Source organism: Gigantopelta aegis, chromosome 9 (genome assembly GCF_016097555.1).
Source record: "Gigantopelta aegis isolate Gae_Host chromosome 9, Gae_host_genome, whole genome shotgun sequence".
Taxonomy (NCBI): domain Eukaryota; kingdom Metazoa; phylum Mollusca; class Gastropoda; order Neomphalida; family Peltospiridae; genus Gigantopelta; species Gigantopelta aegis.
In genome coordinates, this window is record NC_054707.1 from 71,157,466 (window position 1) to 71,174,885 (window position 17,420).

The 17,420-nt window shown below is 35.0% G+C and overlaps 1 protein-coding gene across 1 annotated transcript in view; it reads right to left on the reverse strand.

Moving 5' to 3' along the window:
* LOC121381739 (zinc metalloproteinase-disintegrin-like MTP4) overlaps nucleotides 1-17,420 on the reverse strand; it is a 71,724-nt gene that overhangs the window by 32,910 nt on the left and 21,394 nt on the right. Inside the window, exons 6-10 of the mRNA XM_041511086.1 lie at nucleotides 16,160-16,256; nucleotides 14,614-14,691; nucleotides 12,190-12,338; nucleotides 11,108-11,160; nucleotides 1,503-1,614 (exon numbers count right to left, since the gene is read on the reverse strand). Of these exons, the coding sequence (XP_041367020.1) occupies nucleotides 1,503-1,614; nucleotides 11,108-11,160; nucleotides 12,190-12,338; nucleotides 14,614-14,691; nucleotides 16,160-16,256 (489 nt within the window). The remainder of the gene's footprint in view (nucleotides 1-1,502; nucleotides 1,615-11,107; nucleotides 11,161-12,189; nucleotides 12,339-14,613; nucleotides 14,692-16,159; nucleotides 16,257-17,420) is intronic.

The window sequence follows — 17,420 nt, forward strand, 5'->3', positions numbered from 1 at the left end:
ACTGCACGGGCCTTAAACAAGAATGTACCCTGAGCAATAATCAATAGTCTATCTTTCGCTGTGGGCGATAGGGCGACAGAACATAGGTCGTCAATAGGAAATGTAGATATCAGCCGCTATAAAACAAATAAAACACTTATAAATCACGTCCATATCTGATATACTAAAATATAGAAAACACAGTACTCTTCTATTTGTTAAGTACAAGCTAAGCTAGTATAATAATCTATATCAAATGAACGCAATTACGCCATTACACGCCTTATTATAAACTAATTATTACATTTATTCCCCTATATAAAATCTTAATCCAAATTAATATAACTACTTCATAGATTAAACACTAGTATTAATGTATATGTATAATTCTAAAATATGTAATCTAAATAAATTATATTTAATTGCTTTAGTGTATAAAATTATAATTGCTTATTAATTTCATTTAATTTTATGCAAGTTAATAAAAAGAGTGCAAATTACAAAAGATAAAGAAAACTAACCTCAAAGATTTCAAAATGCTGTCCCGGATTGGGCCCCTGGCATCCAGAGACCGAACCCGGGGTGGACATGCTCGAAGCCTTAGTGGTATAGGAGCATGGAAAAGTCTTCACTCACTCACTCAAAGATTTCAAAATGGCGTCTATTTCAGAGAATGAAAAGCATGTCCTTTCTGGTCAGGTGAATTTCAAAAAGTCATTAGTCACCTGTTGGCTTAAACATATCAGTCAGTAGGTGAGTACTGGTCAGTGTCAAGGGTCAGTATTCTAAACATGAAACAAGCTACACTAACTGCCCTAAAGTATTGACCCTTAATTAAAACCCAGTGTATGTGTGTATTTTGTACAGTGCAGTGCTATAGCTTAAAATCATAAAACATTCACCTGGTTACATATGTATGTTAAACGGTTACACGGTATTTTTTAATTGTTTATACTTACCGCAAACTGGCAAATTGTAAACATTGCTTTATTTTTATGAATAAAAAATATTTCCGTCAACAAAAACTTCTGCATCTCACGTAATAGCATTTTTTTGATGGCGCATAGTATTTATTTAAAGATACATACCGAGACGATATATATATTGTATGTATGTCGAGGTTGATTGTTACATACATAGATATTAACGCATATATATATATATATATATATATATATATACACCACATAGTTCACGATTTTCAGGGAAATATAACCAGTATGACCTACGTGTGTCATAATGATTTCACGCGCACAACGAATGACGTAATTTTGTGAATCGACGTCCCCAGTGTAAACGCTTATCAAAATGACGTCGTTTCCTTTTAGTTACGTTAGTTATGGTCCTAGCAGGTTATTTGTAAAAACAATATTTTTGATAATGTGGATAATAAAGACATTATTACACTCGCGTGTGAATCGTACTGATTTTACAAAACTCGTGTCAGGATTCGCTCGGGCAATACTATAATCCTGACACTCGCACGCACGCGCCGCATCCAGTCTATATGAGTGTTAACTGACCTGTGTCCAAGTTCGTGAGCCGCAGTCGGTATCAGCTGAAATCCTCCGTCATCCTCGATTACCGAAGTGCTTTGTCCTAACGGTTTGCACATTGTTGACATGTATGCAATTCCTAAGGAGTAAAAACAAAGACATGAAATATAGACTCTACACAAAGAGCTGGTCAATTTGTATACCCCGAAGCCACTAAAACGCTGCTGGGGGTACAGTTTTAAAAAGGGATCACAACATCGTACCGTGTTAAAATATTACATAACGTGAAAATATTTCACTTTTTTGTCTAAAAAAAACAAACCTTCAGACTATAATAAATGGAGTTGATTTTTCTGTATATTATCAGTATACCACTGTCACATGTACACCAATAAGTGTATGGAGAGATATAGACACAGGCAAACAGACACGGTCAGACAAAAATACACACACAGAGTGGGCGATACACACACACAGACACACACACACCATATATGTATATATATATATATATATATATATATATATATATATATATATATATATATATGCCTTTCTCAGATTTGTTAATAACGTCGATTCTCTGTTGTAACGTTAAAGCAGTACGAATTTTCGGTGGCATTTTGCATGCAAACGTATTCGTTAATACATTTCGCAAACACTGACATTGACTTGCAGAAGATATTTTGTTTAATTGAAGGTTATTACTCATGTGGCATGTTTAACTCATTTGTTTGTTTCATGTCAACGCTAATCCTTCAGTGGAGTATGACCGTTGATTACAGCTGAATAAGATCACGAGTCATTAAATAATCCTAACACGGGGCATCTTTAATGACCGCTGCCTTCAGCAGTTCATGTTTATTTACCAATCATGTCTGGCTAGAAACAATCAGACACTTAACATAACACCTCATTCGTTTTGTTCTCGAGACACAATAGGGTGACCATACATACAGATGACATTATGTAGAGCCAATGGGAAGTCGTCTACTGTTCAGTGAGGATGCTAAGAACCAATCGAATTACACCACCAGTAACTGCTTGTCACGGAAGTTATTGAGTGCCCGTTTGTTTTTCAATTACGATCAGAGAATTGGAACTTTACTTTGACGGAAAATAAACCCAAAGCTACAGACATGGCCATATAAACACATTTAATTAATAATTTTTAAGATGATTGAAAAAGTAAAGACATAACCAGGGACAAAAAAAAAACCCAAAACGTCTCCACGACGATCATCTTGTGACCAGTTATCATCAGTAATCAAGTTGCATTCGTAATCGAAAAGTTCAACCCGCCATATCAAGGTCAGTATCTGGTGTGTCCACCATTAGCCTGTGAGCATGCGTAAAGACGACGGGGAAAGGATTGGCACAAAGATCTCAAATAAGCCACAGGAATGTTCCTCCACTCCTCCTACAACGCTTGTGCAAGCTCAGCGACGTTACGCGGTGGTGGCTGGCGGTGACGTACACGACGTCCTAACTCATCCCACATGCGTTCAATTGGGTTCAAATCCGTTGAAACGGCTGGCCAGTTCATAACGTTGATACCGGCTTGTTGCAGGAATGCCTGGGTAATTCTTGCAGTATGTGGACGGGCATTGTCTTGTTGGAACAGAAGGGGACCTCCTGGTCTTCGGTGACGGCGCAAAAGTGGCTGGAGAACTGGTCTTAGAATAATGTCAACCATTCTGGAGAGCAAACTGTAGTCTCGCAGCACGATGTCGCGGTGTCATGATGTTACCGTTGTACGGGCGTCTGCATCTGAGTCCAGCCGTTCTGAGTCGACGGATGACAGTCATCGGATGGATATGCCTTCCATGACGTCCTATCGTGTTGCTTGCTGTCATCGTCGGCTATTGATCACGTGACAAGATGGAGGACACAATATTTTTGGTGGTAGAATTTTACAGGTAAATTAACAAAAAGAGCTGATGAAATGAGTGTTAACCCGCAATACTCTACACAAACGAACGTTGTTGACTTTGCTAGATCCCCCGAGTTCGGAAACCCAAATATTCAACTGTTACACCAAACAAATGAGATGCAACAGTCACAATACCATACCGGACCGCCATTAACGCTCGAAAAGCAGCAACAACAACAACAGATGCTAAGTTCACTTCAACCGAGCAATGCTGGTATGCAGTTAAGTGGTTCCTGTAACGCACCTATATGGGCCCAAACGTTAACTGACCAGATCGCAAGGTTATCTTTGACGGTGAGTGACATCCACAAAAGAACTGAGAAGCTAGAGAGTGCACCATTGAGAACACCCTTGTTGAACTGAGCACTAGTGTTAAATCTGCACATGATCGAATAACGAAAGTAGAAAACAGTTGCCAGTTCATCAGCAATACTTTTGATGAAACAAACGCTGAAATTAACCAACTTAAGAAAAATGTAGATGATCTTACTAAGACCATGAATATTGCAAATGATGATATTCTATATCTGTCTGATATCTGAGTGATGTGCAAACAGAAAATGTTAAAGCTCACGATGATATCCTATACTTACAACACAGAACCATGAGGTTTAATCTTCTGTTTTATGGTGTGCCAGATGGAGGTCAAAATGAAGACACTGAGGTAGCTTTATCCACATTTCTTGAGAAAGAAATATATATAACTGAAACTCCTGTTTAAGTGACACACAGGCTGGGGTCATTCCATGAAAACCAGAGTAAACCTAGAACAATTGTGGCACACTTTGTCAGACTTAGAGATAAAGCCAGGATCTTAAAAGCTGCCAAAAAACTAGCAGGCAAACCATTCGGAATAAGTGAGCAGTACCCAAAGGAAATCTCAGAGAGAAGGTCAGGAGGGATATTTGTGTCCACTAAGTCCCATGTTGCAGTTCCAACCAATGTAGCCACAGATGTGACTGTCAAGAGTAACAATAACATTAACAGATGGTATTCTAATTATGAGTATTCCAATTATGAATGTAACATACAAAATAGAAAACACACTAATACCTACTCTAGTATTGCTAAAGTAGATACAATCAAATTTCACATTAAAGATACTGTGTACAATAAAAATACAGTGGAACATTCACCAAATAGTGTATATCCATCTAATGACAATAGCCCAAACTATGGTTATAGCCCCATTACAAACCAAATAGAGACATCATTACTTTATCCCAACCTAGGTGTTAATAACACTCATTGTGTTAATTCATTATCTAATGCAGAAACTAACCCAACTTTAGCAAAACATAACAACAAGATGACTACAGACTACTGTTCTAGAGTCCCACCCATGAATAACCCAATATGTGTTGATTTCCAGCCGACTTACCTTCAGTACCAACAGTATGAGAAAGATATGTGGGTAAAGTGTGGGATGACAGTCAAAGGTAATTCTAGTAATATGTCTGTAAACATACCTGATGAAACATACCCATTGCTAATTGCCAAACCATTACTAACCTTAGCTGTCCATCTAGTGAGACAGTAATATTACCTGATATTTCTCACACTTACCTTAACAGCCATACTATTAAAGCTGATATGCCAGATATGTCAGTATCCAAACAGTTGACAGCTAATAATTCCAGTAGTAATGACAGTACTCATTACACAGGTGTAAATATGAATATACACACACACTACAGCACCAGCACCTATTTTAATGTCCCACAAGTTGTAAATAATGACCCGTTACCCCCTGTTTTGTCTACCACTTACCTGAACTGCAGAAACAGTGACTCCGATTCTGGCGTACTAAATAAGACCTTTAATACTCTACCTGCTACTAGTTCCCAAAATGATGTACAACTAGACTCAAGTGTATATGGTAAGACATCAGTGTGTAATTATGTTAACAGAAACAGTGACTCAGATTGTAGTCTATGTTGACAGCCTGTACTTAATAAGACCTATAATACTCTACCTGTTACTACATGTAGTTCAAAAATGTTGTACAAATAGATACGAATGTTTATAGTAAGTCATCAGAGTGTAATTATAGTAATATATTTCCAGTAAATAGTACACAAACTGTAAATTGTGAAGCTCACCATACCGGCAACTTCCATCATGTTGAACAAATTACAAATTCATATAAACCCAAAGTCATAACCCTAAATAGAAATGCAAGCAAGCCACCTCAAATCTACAATAATGATGTGCATATATTTGAAAACAACTTAATTGAACAGCCCCTAATAAATAATATTAATATTACCTTTTCGGACAATAATTTAACAAACCCAAACCCATCCCCTGAAGTCCAAATGAGATCACTACATTCCCAGGCCTATGTTACAATTAACAATCATAATACCATGATGGAAGTTAACACATTAACTAATGATGAAATAGTATACAGCGATATAAACAGTGACCATACCAAGCTGAACATACTTAGTTTGAATGTCTGTGGTTTGAGAAATGCACTAATTGTACCTGATTTCTCATTATTTATATCAAAATATGACATTCTGTGTTTTGTGGAAAGCAAAACTGATGAAACTGACAACAAGCCTGATCTTATACCAGGATATACCAGTTATTTTAATAATAGAAAAGCTTTTAGACCCTCTGGTGGTATTGTTATTAGTGTAAAAAATGATTTAGTTAATACCGTAAAGTTAGTGAAACAAACAATTCAGAGTTCATATCCTGGTTTAGCATCACAGACACTCAAACCAAGAATAGCGATACTAGTTTAATGGTTGGTGTTGTATATATTCCACCTGCTGGCTCACCCTACTATAAAGAAGACACTTTTAAGACTATTGAGAATGAAATATTTCAAAATGTAACATAGATCTGGAAACCCATTGCTCCTGCTTGGTGATTTTAATGCTAGAACCAGTTGCTCCCCTGATTACACTACTGTTGATGATAATGTTTATATTGATGATGAAGAATTAAATAATTTCCTGAATGACATCTCAAACCTTGACAATCTTAATATCCCCAGAGAAAGAGCAAGCCAAGATAAAGGCAGGGTTAACCAGCATGGTGTTAAACTTTTAAATCTATGTAAAGTACATAATATGTATATCCTTAATGGTAGATGTGGAATTGACAAACATGTTGGCAAAACCACAAGCAAAGACTGTAGTTTAATTGATTATGCCATAGGTACTCACCATATTTTCAAAAATGTAACAAGTTTTCAAATCTGTGATTTTGACCCACTTCTGTCAGATATCCATTGAGCAGTAACACTTACCTATTCATGTAAATACAACCATGACCCATTTAACCCTGTTGATAATAATAATGATTTAAATAGAGAAACCGTTCGCAAGTGGGTTCCTAATAAACGTGAAGAATTTATAAAAAAACATTGACACGAACACAGTCCAACAGATATCCTTAGTTCTTGACAACGAAAATATTAATTCGAAAACACGTGTGACTAACGCAGCCGACATGTTAAAAAATCTATGTTTAGACACTGCGGGCTCGACATTCGGTCACGTGCGTGCACACAATAACAGAAATAAATGGTCTGCGCGCAACAAACAACCTTGGTTTGGGACATTGTGTAAAAAATTACGACGGAAGTATCATGAAGCTAAAACATTATATGCAAAAAATAAAAGTATAGATAATAAAATGCAATTAATTAATGCCAGTAAGTCTTACAAGAAATGGATTTTTAAAGACTTTTCTCAGTACAAATTTAAAAAAGAAAATGAAATGCGACAGCTAAGATCAGACAATCCTAAAGATTTTTACAAAATACTTAAGAATAAGGAACTGCCTAATTCTAACATTCCTTCGACAGATGAATTTTAAAATTATTTCAGCCATTTAAATAAAGGAGAGCCCAATAACGATGATGTATTTGATTTTAATATGGACGAAGTACTAAACGTAGTAACCGACAATGATATTATAAACGAAAAAAGTACTGAAAATGAAATAATGCAAGCTATATCACAATTAAAATTAAACAAGGCGGCAGGTGTAGACAAAATAATTAATGAATATATTAAATCAACAGCCACCTTGCTCCTGCCAGTTTACGTTAAGCTTTTTAATACAATCTTTGATAATGGAGTTTTACCTGAAGAATGGCACACTGGTATTATTATACCAATATTCAAAAATAAAGGAAGTCGACTACATCCCGAAAATTACCGACCAATTACATTACTTTGCTGCTGCTCTAAACTATTCACAACATTACTAAATAACCGTTTAAATAAAGTTATCGAAGAAAACAATATAATTAGTGAGGCCCAAACCGCATTTCGGAAAGGCTATTCAACTACGGATCATATTTTTACATTACATCACTTAATAGATATCCTTAAAAAACGAAAGAAAAAGCTATATTGCGCTTTTGTTGATTTTGAGAAGGCATTTGATATGGTACCCAGAACGCTACTTTGGCATAAACTTCTGCCAAATAATATCAACGGTAAATTCTTTCGAATTATCTACGAAATGTACCAAGGCATAAAATCACTTATTTTTATAAATAATAAACAATCGGCTTTATTCCCATGCAATATCGGCATCCGTCAAGGTGAAAATTTATCCCCAATTTTATTTTCCCTGTATTTAAACGATATAGAAGATTACTTAACTAACCATGGATGTCAAGGAGTTGCCCCTATGTTCGATATTCAAAATTCACCATTAGATATTGTACTACATATGTTTTGTTTGTTATATGCAGACGATACCGCACTTTTATCAACCTCCGCAAACGACTTACAACACACCTTAAATATATTTGATCAATATTCTTTAAAATGGGAATTTAAAATAAACTGTAGCAAAACGAAAATATTAATTTTTAAGGGAACCACTAGAGATTATAAACATACTTTCAAGATCGGAAACACTGTTCTAGAGAATCTAAAAGAATATAAATATCTTGGAATTATCTTTACTAAATTAAATAACTTCCGTATTACTAAAACTAAGCTCAGCCAACAGGCTACTAAGGCCATGTATTTTGTATTATCAAAAGCCAAAGATAATCATTTATCAACCGAATGTAAATTAAAAATGTTTGATTCAATAGTCCTTCCAATCTTGTTATACGGATGTGAAGTCTGGGGACATGAGAAAATTGATATATTTAATTCCGTACAAATACATTTTTAAAGACATATTTTACCTATTAAGAAAGCAACACCATTTTTTATGCTCTTTGGAGAGCTAGGGAGACTTCCTATTGAATTAATAATTTATAGAAGAATCGTATGTTCTGGGCAAGGCTTTTATCAGGAAAGCAGTCAAAATTTTCGACGTTATTGTATAAAGTAATGCTAAATGACTATATTGTTAACGGAACAGAATATAAATGGGTCATTACTATTAAAAACATTTTGGAAAACTTGGGAATGGGTAATGTCTGGGTAGCTCATACTTTCAGATCAGTTAATTGTCTCTCGCAACAAATTAAACAAAGACAAACTGATCAATATTCACAAACATGGAGAAGTAACATATCATTATCTTCGAGAGGCAAAACCTACCAATTATATAAGGAACAACTAATTGTAGAAAAATACATTAATATACTTCCAGAAAAACTGTGGAAACCACTCTTAAAATTCAGAACATCAAACCATTATTTACCGGTAGAAACAGGACGCTGGAATAATATTTCATTAGAAGATAGAATTTGTACCCTGTGCAATGAAAGTGAAATTGGTGATGAGTTTCACTATCTTTTCATTTGCCACTTTTTTAGTAATTCTAGGACTCAATTTTTACATCCCTATTACTATACTAGACCAAGTACTTATAAATTCAAAGAACTAATGCAAAACAAACGAATCAGTACACTAAAGAATTTAGCAAAGTTTATAAAAGTAATTATGAATGCATTTAAACATCCTTGATATTTCACATCCCCAACCCCCAGAAGTACATTTTACATATATATTGAACATTAATTTACCAATAACAATTTTAACTAGTTCTACCGGCTAAACAGTTTATAAATTTGTATTTTTATGAATATTCACAGCTTTATGTTGTATGCAAATGTTCATAGGAATTAATTCACAATCATTGTAATTTAACTTTTGTATTTCTCTTTCATCTTGTCACGTGTTTATAGAAATATTATGTATATATTCCTCCTACGCCGTTGTGCAACGGCCAGAGAGTAAATAAAGTCTTGTCTTGTCTTGTCTTGTCTTGTCGCAATTCTGAACCGGTCATGGAGATGGTGTCGTCGAATCTGCCGATCTTGACGTGGGGTCGTAACGGGACGTTGACGAGGTCGAAGTCGATCACGGACACTCCCGGTCTGTTGATGACGTTCAACAAGTCGTCCAATAGTTGATGGATGGACTCTGAAGGTCCTAGCAACTTGGCTTTGCGAAGTCCCCCCTTGAACCATGCCCAACGCTAGCTCCCTTTGTTCTTCTCTGAGTCGTGGCATTCTTAATGTGACGAGGAATATGACACCGTTACGTGACTTTTATGTGTCCACATACTGGCATTTCACGTACATTGCATGCAACATGATTGAGCATGATGTGAACGCATTTCACACCATTTTGTGTGTTTTTGCTATTGTATGTGTAACGAGAACAAAACCAGGATTAAAACCCAGACAAAAGTACCAATCAATGGCTTCCTCTCAAAAATTGTTATTTTAAGTCCAATAAATATATTTTTCATTAATCACAACAAAATATTGAAAAATATCTGTTTTGCGTTTTCATTGTGTGTTAGTATATAATATATATATATATATATATATATATATATATATATATATATATATATATATATGTATGTGCGTATGTGTGTGTGTTTGTGTGTAACTTAATCGAGGTCACGGCACTACGTTTATTGACATTTAAGCAAACGTACTACGATGACACTCCACAATTGACGTATGTACTCATGGTCATCGAACAAAAATGTTTTAATAACAATTTACACTGCAAGCTGTCCAGCGTTCAAAAAATAAAAAACGTTAAGCACAAGTTTATTGTTATGTAAGAATATCCAAAATGACGTTATTCACGTTAGACGTCATTTCCATTCAAACAGAAACCGCGCCACATATTCTTATGTCATTTGATTATCGCGTAATGGCTGACTGGAATTAAAGTTGCGTATACTGTTTACAAAACCAGTTTTTATTAAGCTTGAGATTATATGATAAAGAGATTATACCCTCGTGTATTTTGGTATCGTCAATATCAAATATTAGGAATAAAAAATAATGTATTAGAGGCTGACATAATCCAACTTTTATCCCTAATATATGATATTGACGATACCGAAAAACACTGGTAATAAGATATATATATATATATATATATATATAATATATATATATATATATATATATATATATATGCATGCCTCAATAGCTCAAAAGGTATCGTGGCATGTCTGCATAGTTGCGGGCGATTCGGTGGCAAAGGTTCGAGTCCTAGCAACGGCAGGGAACAATTTGTGAGGTCAGAAAGGATTTAATTATCCCCTGCGCCAGTGCGTTAATATCTATGTATGTAACAGTCAACTTCGACATAATACAATATATAGATATTTATACATCAATACATACATACATACATACATACACAGGAGGGAGAGACAGACAGAGACAGATAAAGAGACAGACAGACAGACAGACAGACAGACAGACAGAAACAGAAAGAAAAATGCTAACCAACTCTGGTTCTTGCTTTACTCCCATCAGCAATAATCCGGAACAAATCATACCTAAATGACACACAAATTACATATATTTTAAAATCTGTAGACAAACATTGAATACTGACATGTACTAACTTTAATAACCTTAGTACATTTTGTACATGGAAGTTATATAATAATATAATTAGCAAAATAAAATTAATATAACAGGTTTCTATGTTAATTTATTTGTATATTGTTTCTTGTTTTGGGGGTTGCAATGTTAAGTAAAATGGAGGAAGTATACCATATATGTTAATTTTCTGATACCACTTTCTAAGGCAATTAATGGGGTCAAATATGACTGACCTGTGACCATTTTTCGGGGACAAAAACTTGAAATCCACCCTCAAACGTTGGTCCCCGAAAATGGTCATGGGGAAACCAAATAATATTACAACCCCATTAAATGGTGTAAAGTAGGGACAATGCTGCTCAAGCTGTCATATATATTAAGTAGGAAACTGTTTTAACAGGCCACCTTTTCATTCTCCCAAATAATCTAACTTGGTCCTGTAATAAAGCTACAAACTAAGTATTTTATAGTATATACATCACGTGATACCAAGCAACAAAACCCCATTCCTAGTTCCCAGCCATTTTTGGAATTATTGACATAATTTTAGTTACATTCAGAGAAACAAATTTAGTATATTTTTGTTATTGTTTTGGCGGAATTTTAGTTCAGTCGGTAGAGTGCACGCCTGGGGTGCTTGCGTCGCATGATTGAATCACCTCAGTGGATCCATTCAGCTGATTATTTTGTTCTCGTTCCAACCAGTGCACCACCACTGATCAAAGTGCATATAAAAATCCCTTTTTGCTGATGAAAAATGTAGCGGATTTCCTCTCAAAGACTATATGTCATAATTCAGTAGCCGATGATTAATTAATCAATGCGCTCTAATGGTGTCGTTAAACAAAACAAACAAAATCGAAAAAGATTGGGTGGGGGCAATGTGTTGCTTTTAGAGATGGGGCAATGTCCCCCTGCTCTACCTCTCACTTCCAGCAACAATAAAAACCTAATTACGCACATGTGTTGCCTTCACTGACCTTGTAAACAGCATCACGTGATCATTGTCAGGCAGTGACGTGTTAGCAACCCAGGCTTCCAATTCCTGCAGCGCTGTAAGAGAATTCACCTCACCGCCTGATGACGTCATAAGAACACTGTTTTCTGTCCAGGAAGCTTGATCACGAGCCTGTTAATTCAGATTTAAAGAGGCAGTCTTTATAGGTTGTAATAACAAGATTTAGTATATACATAGCAATGAAATATATAGATCTACAGAAACCATAAAAGTGATATTCGGTGAAAAGTCATATTTTCACTGTATTTTAGCTGCAGTGAAAATATAGAAATCGTATTTACTTTTTAAAAGTATCTCCCTCTGTGTCGTTTCTTCGTATTTACGTTTTATGATTACCAATGCATCTGATCATATTTGAAAAATAACAAACATAATTTAAATAATTTTACCCATAAAAAAGGGATATGTAGTGCAATTACGATAAAATATCCTGACAAGTGTCCTGTCATTGAATGTAAATTAAAATTTAAACAGCGTTCGATTCGTTTTGTTTTTGTGAGGTTTTTTTGTGAGGATCGCTTTGTCAGGTATGTTTGCCCAGCAGCATTATTAAATAAATATTAATTTAATAATTTAACAAAGATAATTTTTTTATTCAAATGTCTTTTAAAACGTCTATGGTCAAGTAAATTTTCTGCAACTGTTCCATCGGAAGGCCTATATCATGGAATTACGCGTTTTAGATATGATAAGCGAAAGATATTAACAAAAAGCAAAACATATTGTCAAAAATTAGAAAAGATGTATATAATAAATAGACCATTTCATGGTGTGGGCTTTTTTCGAATACGATTTTTATATCAAGTTGTGATATGGGGGCATTGATTGCCGCAACTGACCAAACATGAAATTATACATGCAAAATATTGACCATGAAATATGTAAAAAAACAAAATCATAGTGATTGTATGCCTTTCATACTAAAAATAAACCTAAAAACATGAAAAAAAATAGATGGTCACATCAGAAGAAAAAAACTCTGCATACAATTCATCAGACAATGGAACATTAATATTGGTACCAAAAGTTAATAACTTCAGTATCCAGTATTATTCCAAAGATTAATAACAATTCACACCGTTGGAGCGTTTAAACATGTTTTAGACAAAGCAATTAATGTTGTTATATTAATTATCATGGCAAAAATAGCAAGTTTAGCTTCGTCAGAAAGTGTAAAAAAGAGAGAATTATTTTTTTTTATAATTGATGTGGGTTTTTTACTGGATGTCACATATTATTGGTCAAGGGAAGGGAACATGTATTAATTATTACCCACATCCATACGGTTCAGGCACGCCCACCATGGATTCGGGTTCTGACTTCGCCAGCCCACGATTCCATGGCGGGGGGGGGGGGGGGGGGGGGCGTTGACATGGTATTGTTTTCAATAGGTGCCGGTACTGACAACTTATAATCTATGGTGCGAAATTGTCGGTCTATGCTACACTAATTAAATTATTTTGCCGTCTACTTTCAATCTTGCTGATTCAACTATTTATACAGATGGAAGTATGATGTATGCAGATCTTTTGCCGTTTACATTTGCTGCTCTGCAAATTACTTCCGAATTCTACTGAAATCACTGCATGGTTTTTTATTGATTAAGGAGGTTTGTTTTGTGAGAAAATACTTACGTAAATATACGCCGTCCCTGGCCCTTTTCCAGTCCAGCAGACGACGTACTGCAGACGACAGCAATTGACCAATGACAGCGCGCTGCATAAAGCCATGGCTTGCCATAAGAAGTATCGCGATTGATCTGTTGCGTTATGGCATTTTAACCCATGCGTATTGGAAGTTACCGAAATATCAACTTCCGACATTGGGACAGAATCAACAAGATCGTGTTCACGCTGAATAAATGCGAAAAATTAGCTATATCATCGGATTTTGAAGCACCTGACATGGGGTATTCACATGTCCCCAGTGAATTCTACCTGTCCCGGACAGGCGGACAATCCTTACTGTCGAACCCTGCAAGTCATATCATTTGCCTAGTTATAGTTCATTTCATTATTAAATCGCCGAAAAGAAAATTCGAAAATAAATGACCGTTTCTAACCTGTAGGTTTATACTAAGTCATCAAATCGAATCCTATATACGACAATAGTAACATAGTTGGCTACAGCTGGCTGTGGAACGATTCAATCAGCATAAATATATGTAAATACTACAACCCCAAACTCTTAAAGAAAAAAGCAACTAGGTGTTAAGCTGCTAGTTTTAGACACAATTGGAAGCGTCTTTGACTACCGTGGTTTTGCACAAACAAAAAAGGGAGAAAACATTTGCATATTAAAGTTGTGATCAACCTGAATAGTTTGATTAATATAAAGTGCTGATCTGTTAAAGCATGACTGGTTTTGGTGTTGCACATATACACACCTCTGCTACGACGTAACCTGTCAGTCTAATGACCAGACATTCATCCAAGCCAGTTATACTCTTGTATCGAAGGTTTACCTGAAGATTAAAGAAAATAGTAAACAAAAGAAACATATACTAGAAATAAACAGAAGCACCATATACTAGAAATAAACAGAAGCAAAACTGTAATCCACAAAATCCTATTCCGAAAACACAGTTGTATAATGAAAACGTTTGTTTATTATCTTGTTTCTTTTCTTTTCTTCCTTATATCCAATGGAAACTCCACGACTGATATTAAAAAGACTCCATGACTTACTTTAGCAACACAAACCTGTAACCCAGTCGATTATTTTCTGGACGATTTATGCCTCCTTACAAATGTTCATACTACAGCTTATTATGAACACTTTAAACATGAAAATAAACTGTAGTACATTCTAAGGAAATCGAAGTTTGTAGACCGTGAAAAAGACCAAAATAATAATAATAATAATAATAATAATAAATTGAAAGTAAATTTGAATAGCAATAAAGCGTGTGCTTGCGGTTCAAATAATTAAGTATTATTATATGTGGAATTTTATCGTTTTGTAATTTTACTTTAATAAAAATGAGAGATTTAAAAAAATAATTACAAAAATACAATATTTACTGAAAGTGATGCCATTACTGTCATGTCCCTTATCAGAACTCTTCCTTATTAGGGGAGGAACGTAGTGGTGTGGTAAAGCGCTCGCTTGATGCGTGGTCGATTTGGGATCGATCCCCGTCACTGAGCCCATTCGGCTATTTCTTGTTCCAGCAAGTGTACCACAACTGGTATATCAAATGCCGTGGTATGTGCTATTCTGTCTGTGGCATGGTGCATATTAAAAATCCCTTACTACTAATTGAAAAATGTAGCGGGTTCTCTCTCTATGGCTGTGTCAAAATTACCATATGTTTGACATCCAATAACCGATGATTACTATATCAATATGCTCTAGTGGTGTCGTTAAACAAAACAAACTTTTTTGCCCTATTACGTACTGATACAAATAAATTTTTATTACTATAATACCATTGAAAAGTTCTAATTAAATTAATATCATCTTGTTAAATTGAAGTATTTAATGTTGAATTATTAAAATGCAGTTTAAATTAAATATGTATTTGAAAAATATAATAATTACATTACAAATTATCAAACATGTTTAGAGTTGTGACTCTTTTTATTAATTTAAAGTACCCACTTAATTTGCAAGAAAACTGCTAATTATATAACATGATATTTGATATCATGATATGTCATTAATACGTTGTATAAAAGTAGAAGTTGTTTTTAAAAGAATTAATCGTGATATGCAGAAAATTAATTGTATTTTGAAACATTTTGTTACATCGGAAACATGACGGGTAACACCATTTGGATTCATTTTATAAATATTTAATTGTTTGTAAAATAGATTTTCGCTTCAGTTATGCTTGTATCGTGTTAAATAAACACCACACACTTAAAAATTCACGTTTTAGTATATATTTTTTATTTTTTTTATTGACATGCTACTTAATTTCAAAATACCCCGTTCATGACGTAGGCGAAATATTCCCGAATGTCTTGAAGTGCATGGACTCTTCTTGTGTCCGCAGCTAACGATGAATCTGTGCGATTATAGTGTCTGAAAATAAATATAATATTATATACATTTAATGTACAACCAAACCTTCTGAAGTGATTTCTACCATTTGGTTCGCACCTGTCTAATGCTAGAGTCAAACTACCAACTTTCTACTCTGACGACTTCCTCGACTGTCAAGTTGCTAGTCTGAGCGCTCTTACAACTCGATTCTCATTTATAACCCATTAGTTGTTGATCTGATCATACCCGTCGTAAGTCAGGAGTTGGGGGAATTACAACGCAACCGTCGAGTTGGCCAACTGTGTCGTAACAGTTGACAGTCTGAACGGTCTTGCAACTCGATTCTCGTCAAAACTAACACTTACGACCGATTAGTTGTTACTTTGAGCGCAGCTCTCTAAGTTGGTTATGGGGGACAATTACAATGCAAGTGTCGAGTCGGCCAACTTCCTCGTGACAGGTGATAGTCTGAACCTAGCATTACTAAACTCTCTCCCCCCCCCCCCCCCCCCCCCCCCCCCCCCCCCCACCCCATAAAGAAAGGAAAGACATATTTGGTTAACAGCACATTTTAAACTTTAGCTATTTGGTGACTAATTAAAGTACGGGTATTGGAATGTTAAGTCTATAGTTAGCAATTGGGATAAAACAGTATGGAATATAACAGAACACAACACAGAAAGGTACTGAAAAAATACACACAGAAACACAAACAAACTATAGAGTACATTTTACAAAATAAAGCTCGGCCCTCACAAAAAAACAGACAACATTTTGTCCCACGGGTAGGAATTGATTTTTAGCATGCTTCCTATTGACCTGATAATCTTTACCTGATAATTCGAAGTGTTATCATGTCACTAGGAAATGAGTTATGCGCATAACGGATGTTTGCTCAATTTTCAGGTAAATCGTTCTCTAATTTTTTCAAACATCCATTTACAACAATAATTGTTGAACTGCATATATAAATATAGCATTTACAGTGTTTTGAATTAAACAAAAAAGCAAGTAGCTTCCTGCAAAGAATGTTTACATTGGGAACAGCGTCTGGTGTCACAGTCACTAGCAGCCAGTGATAAACATATATCTTCTTCAGGTCACACATAAACCTGAGTTTATTTTCACAGAAAAAGATACAAAATATAATGTGACACAACAGACTTTGAAGTAGAAGCAACGTATTTAATTTAAAATCTGGAA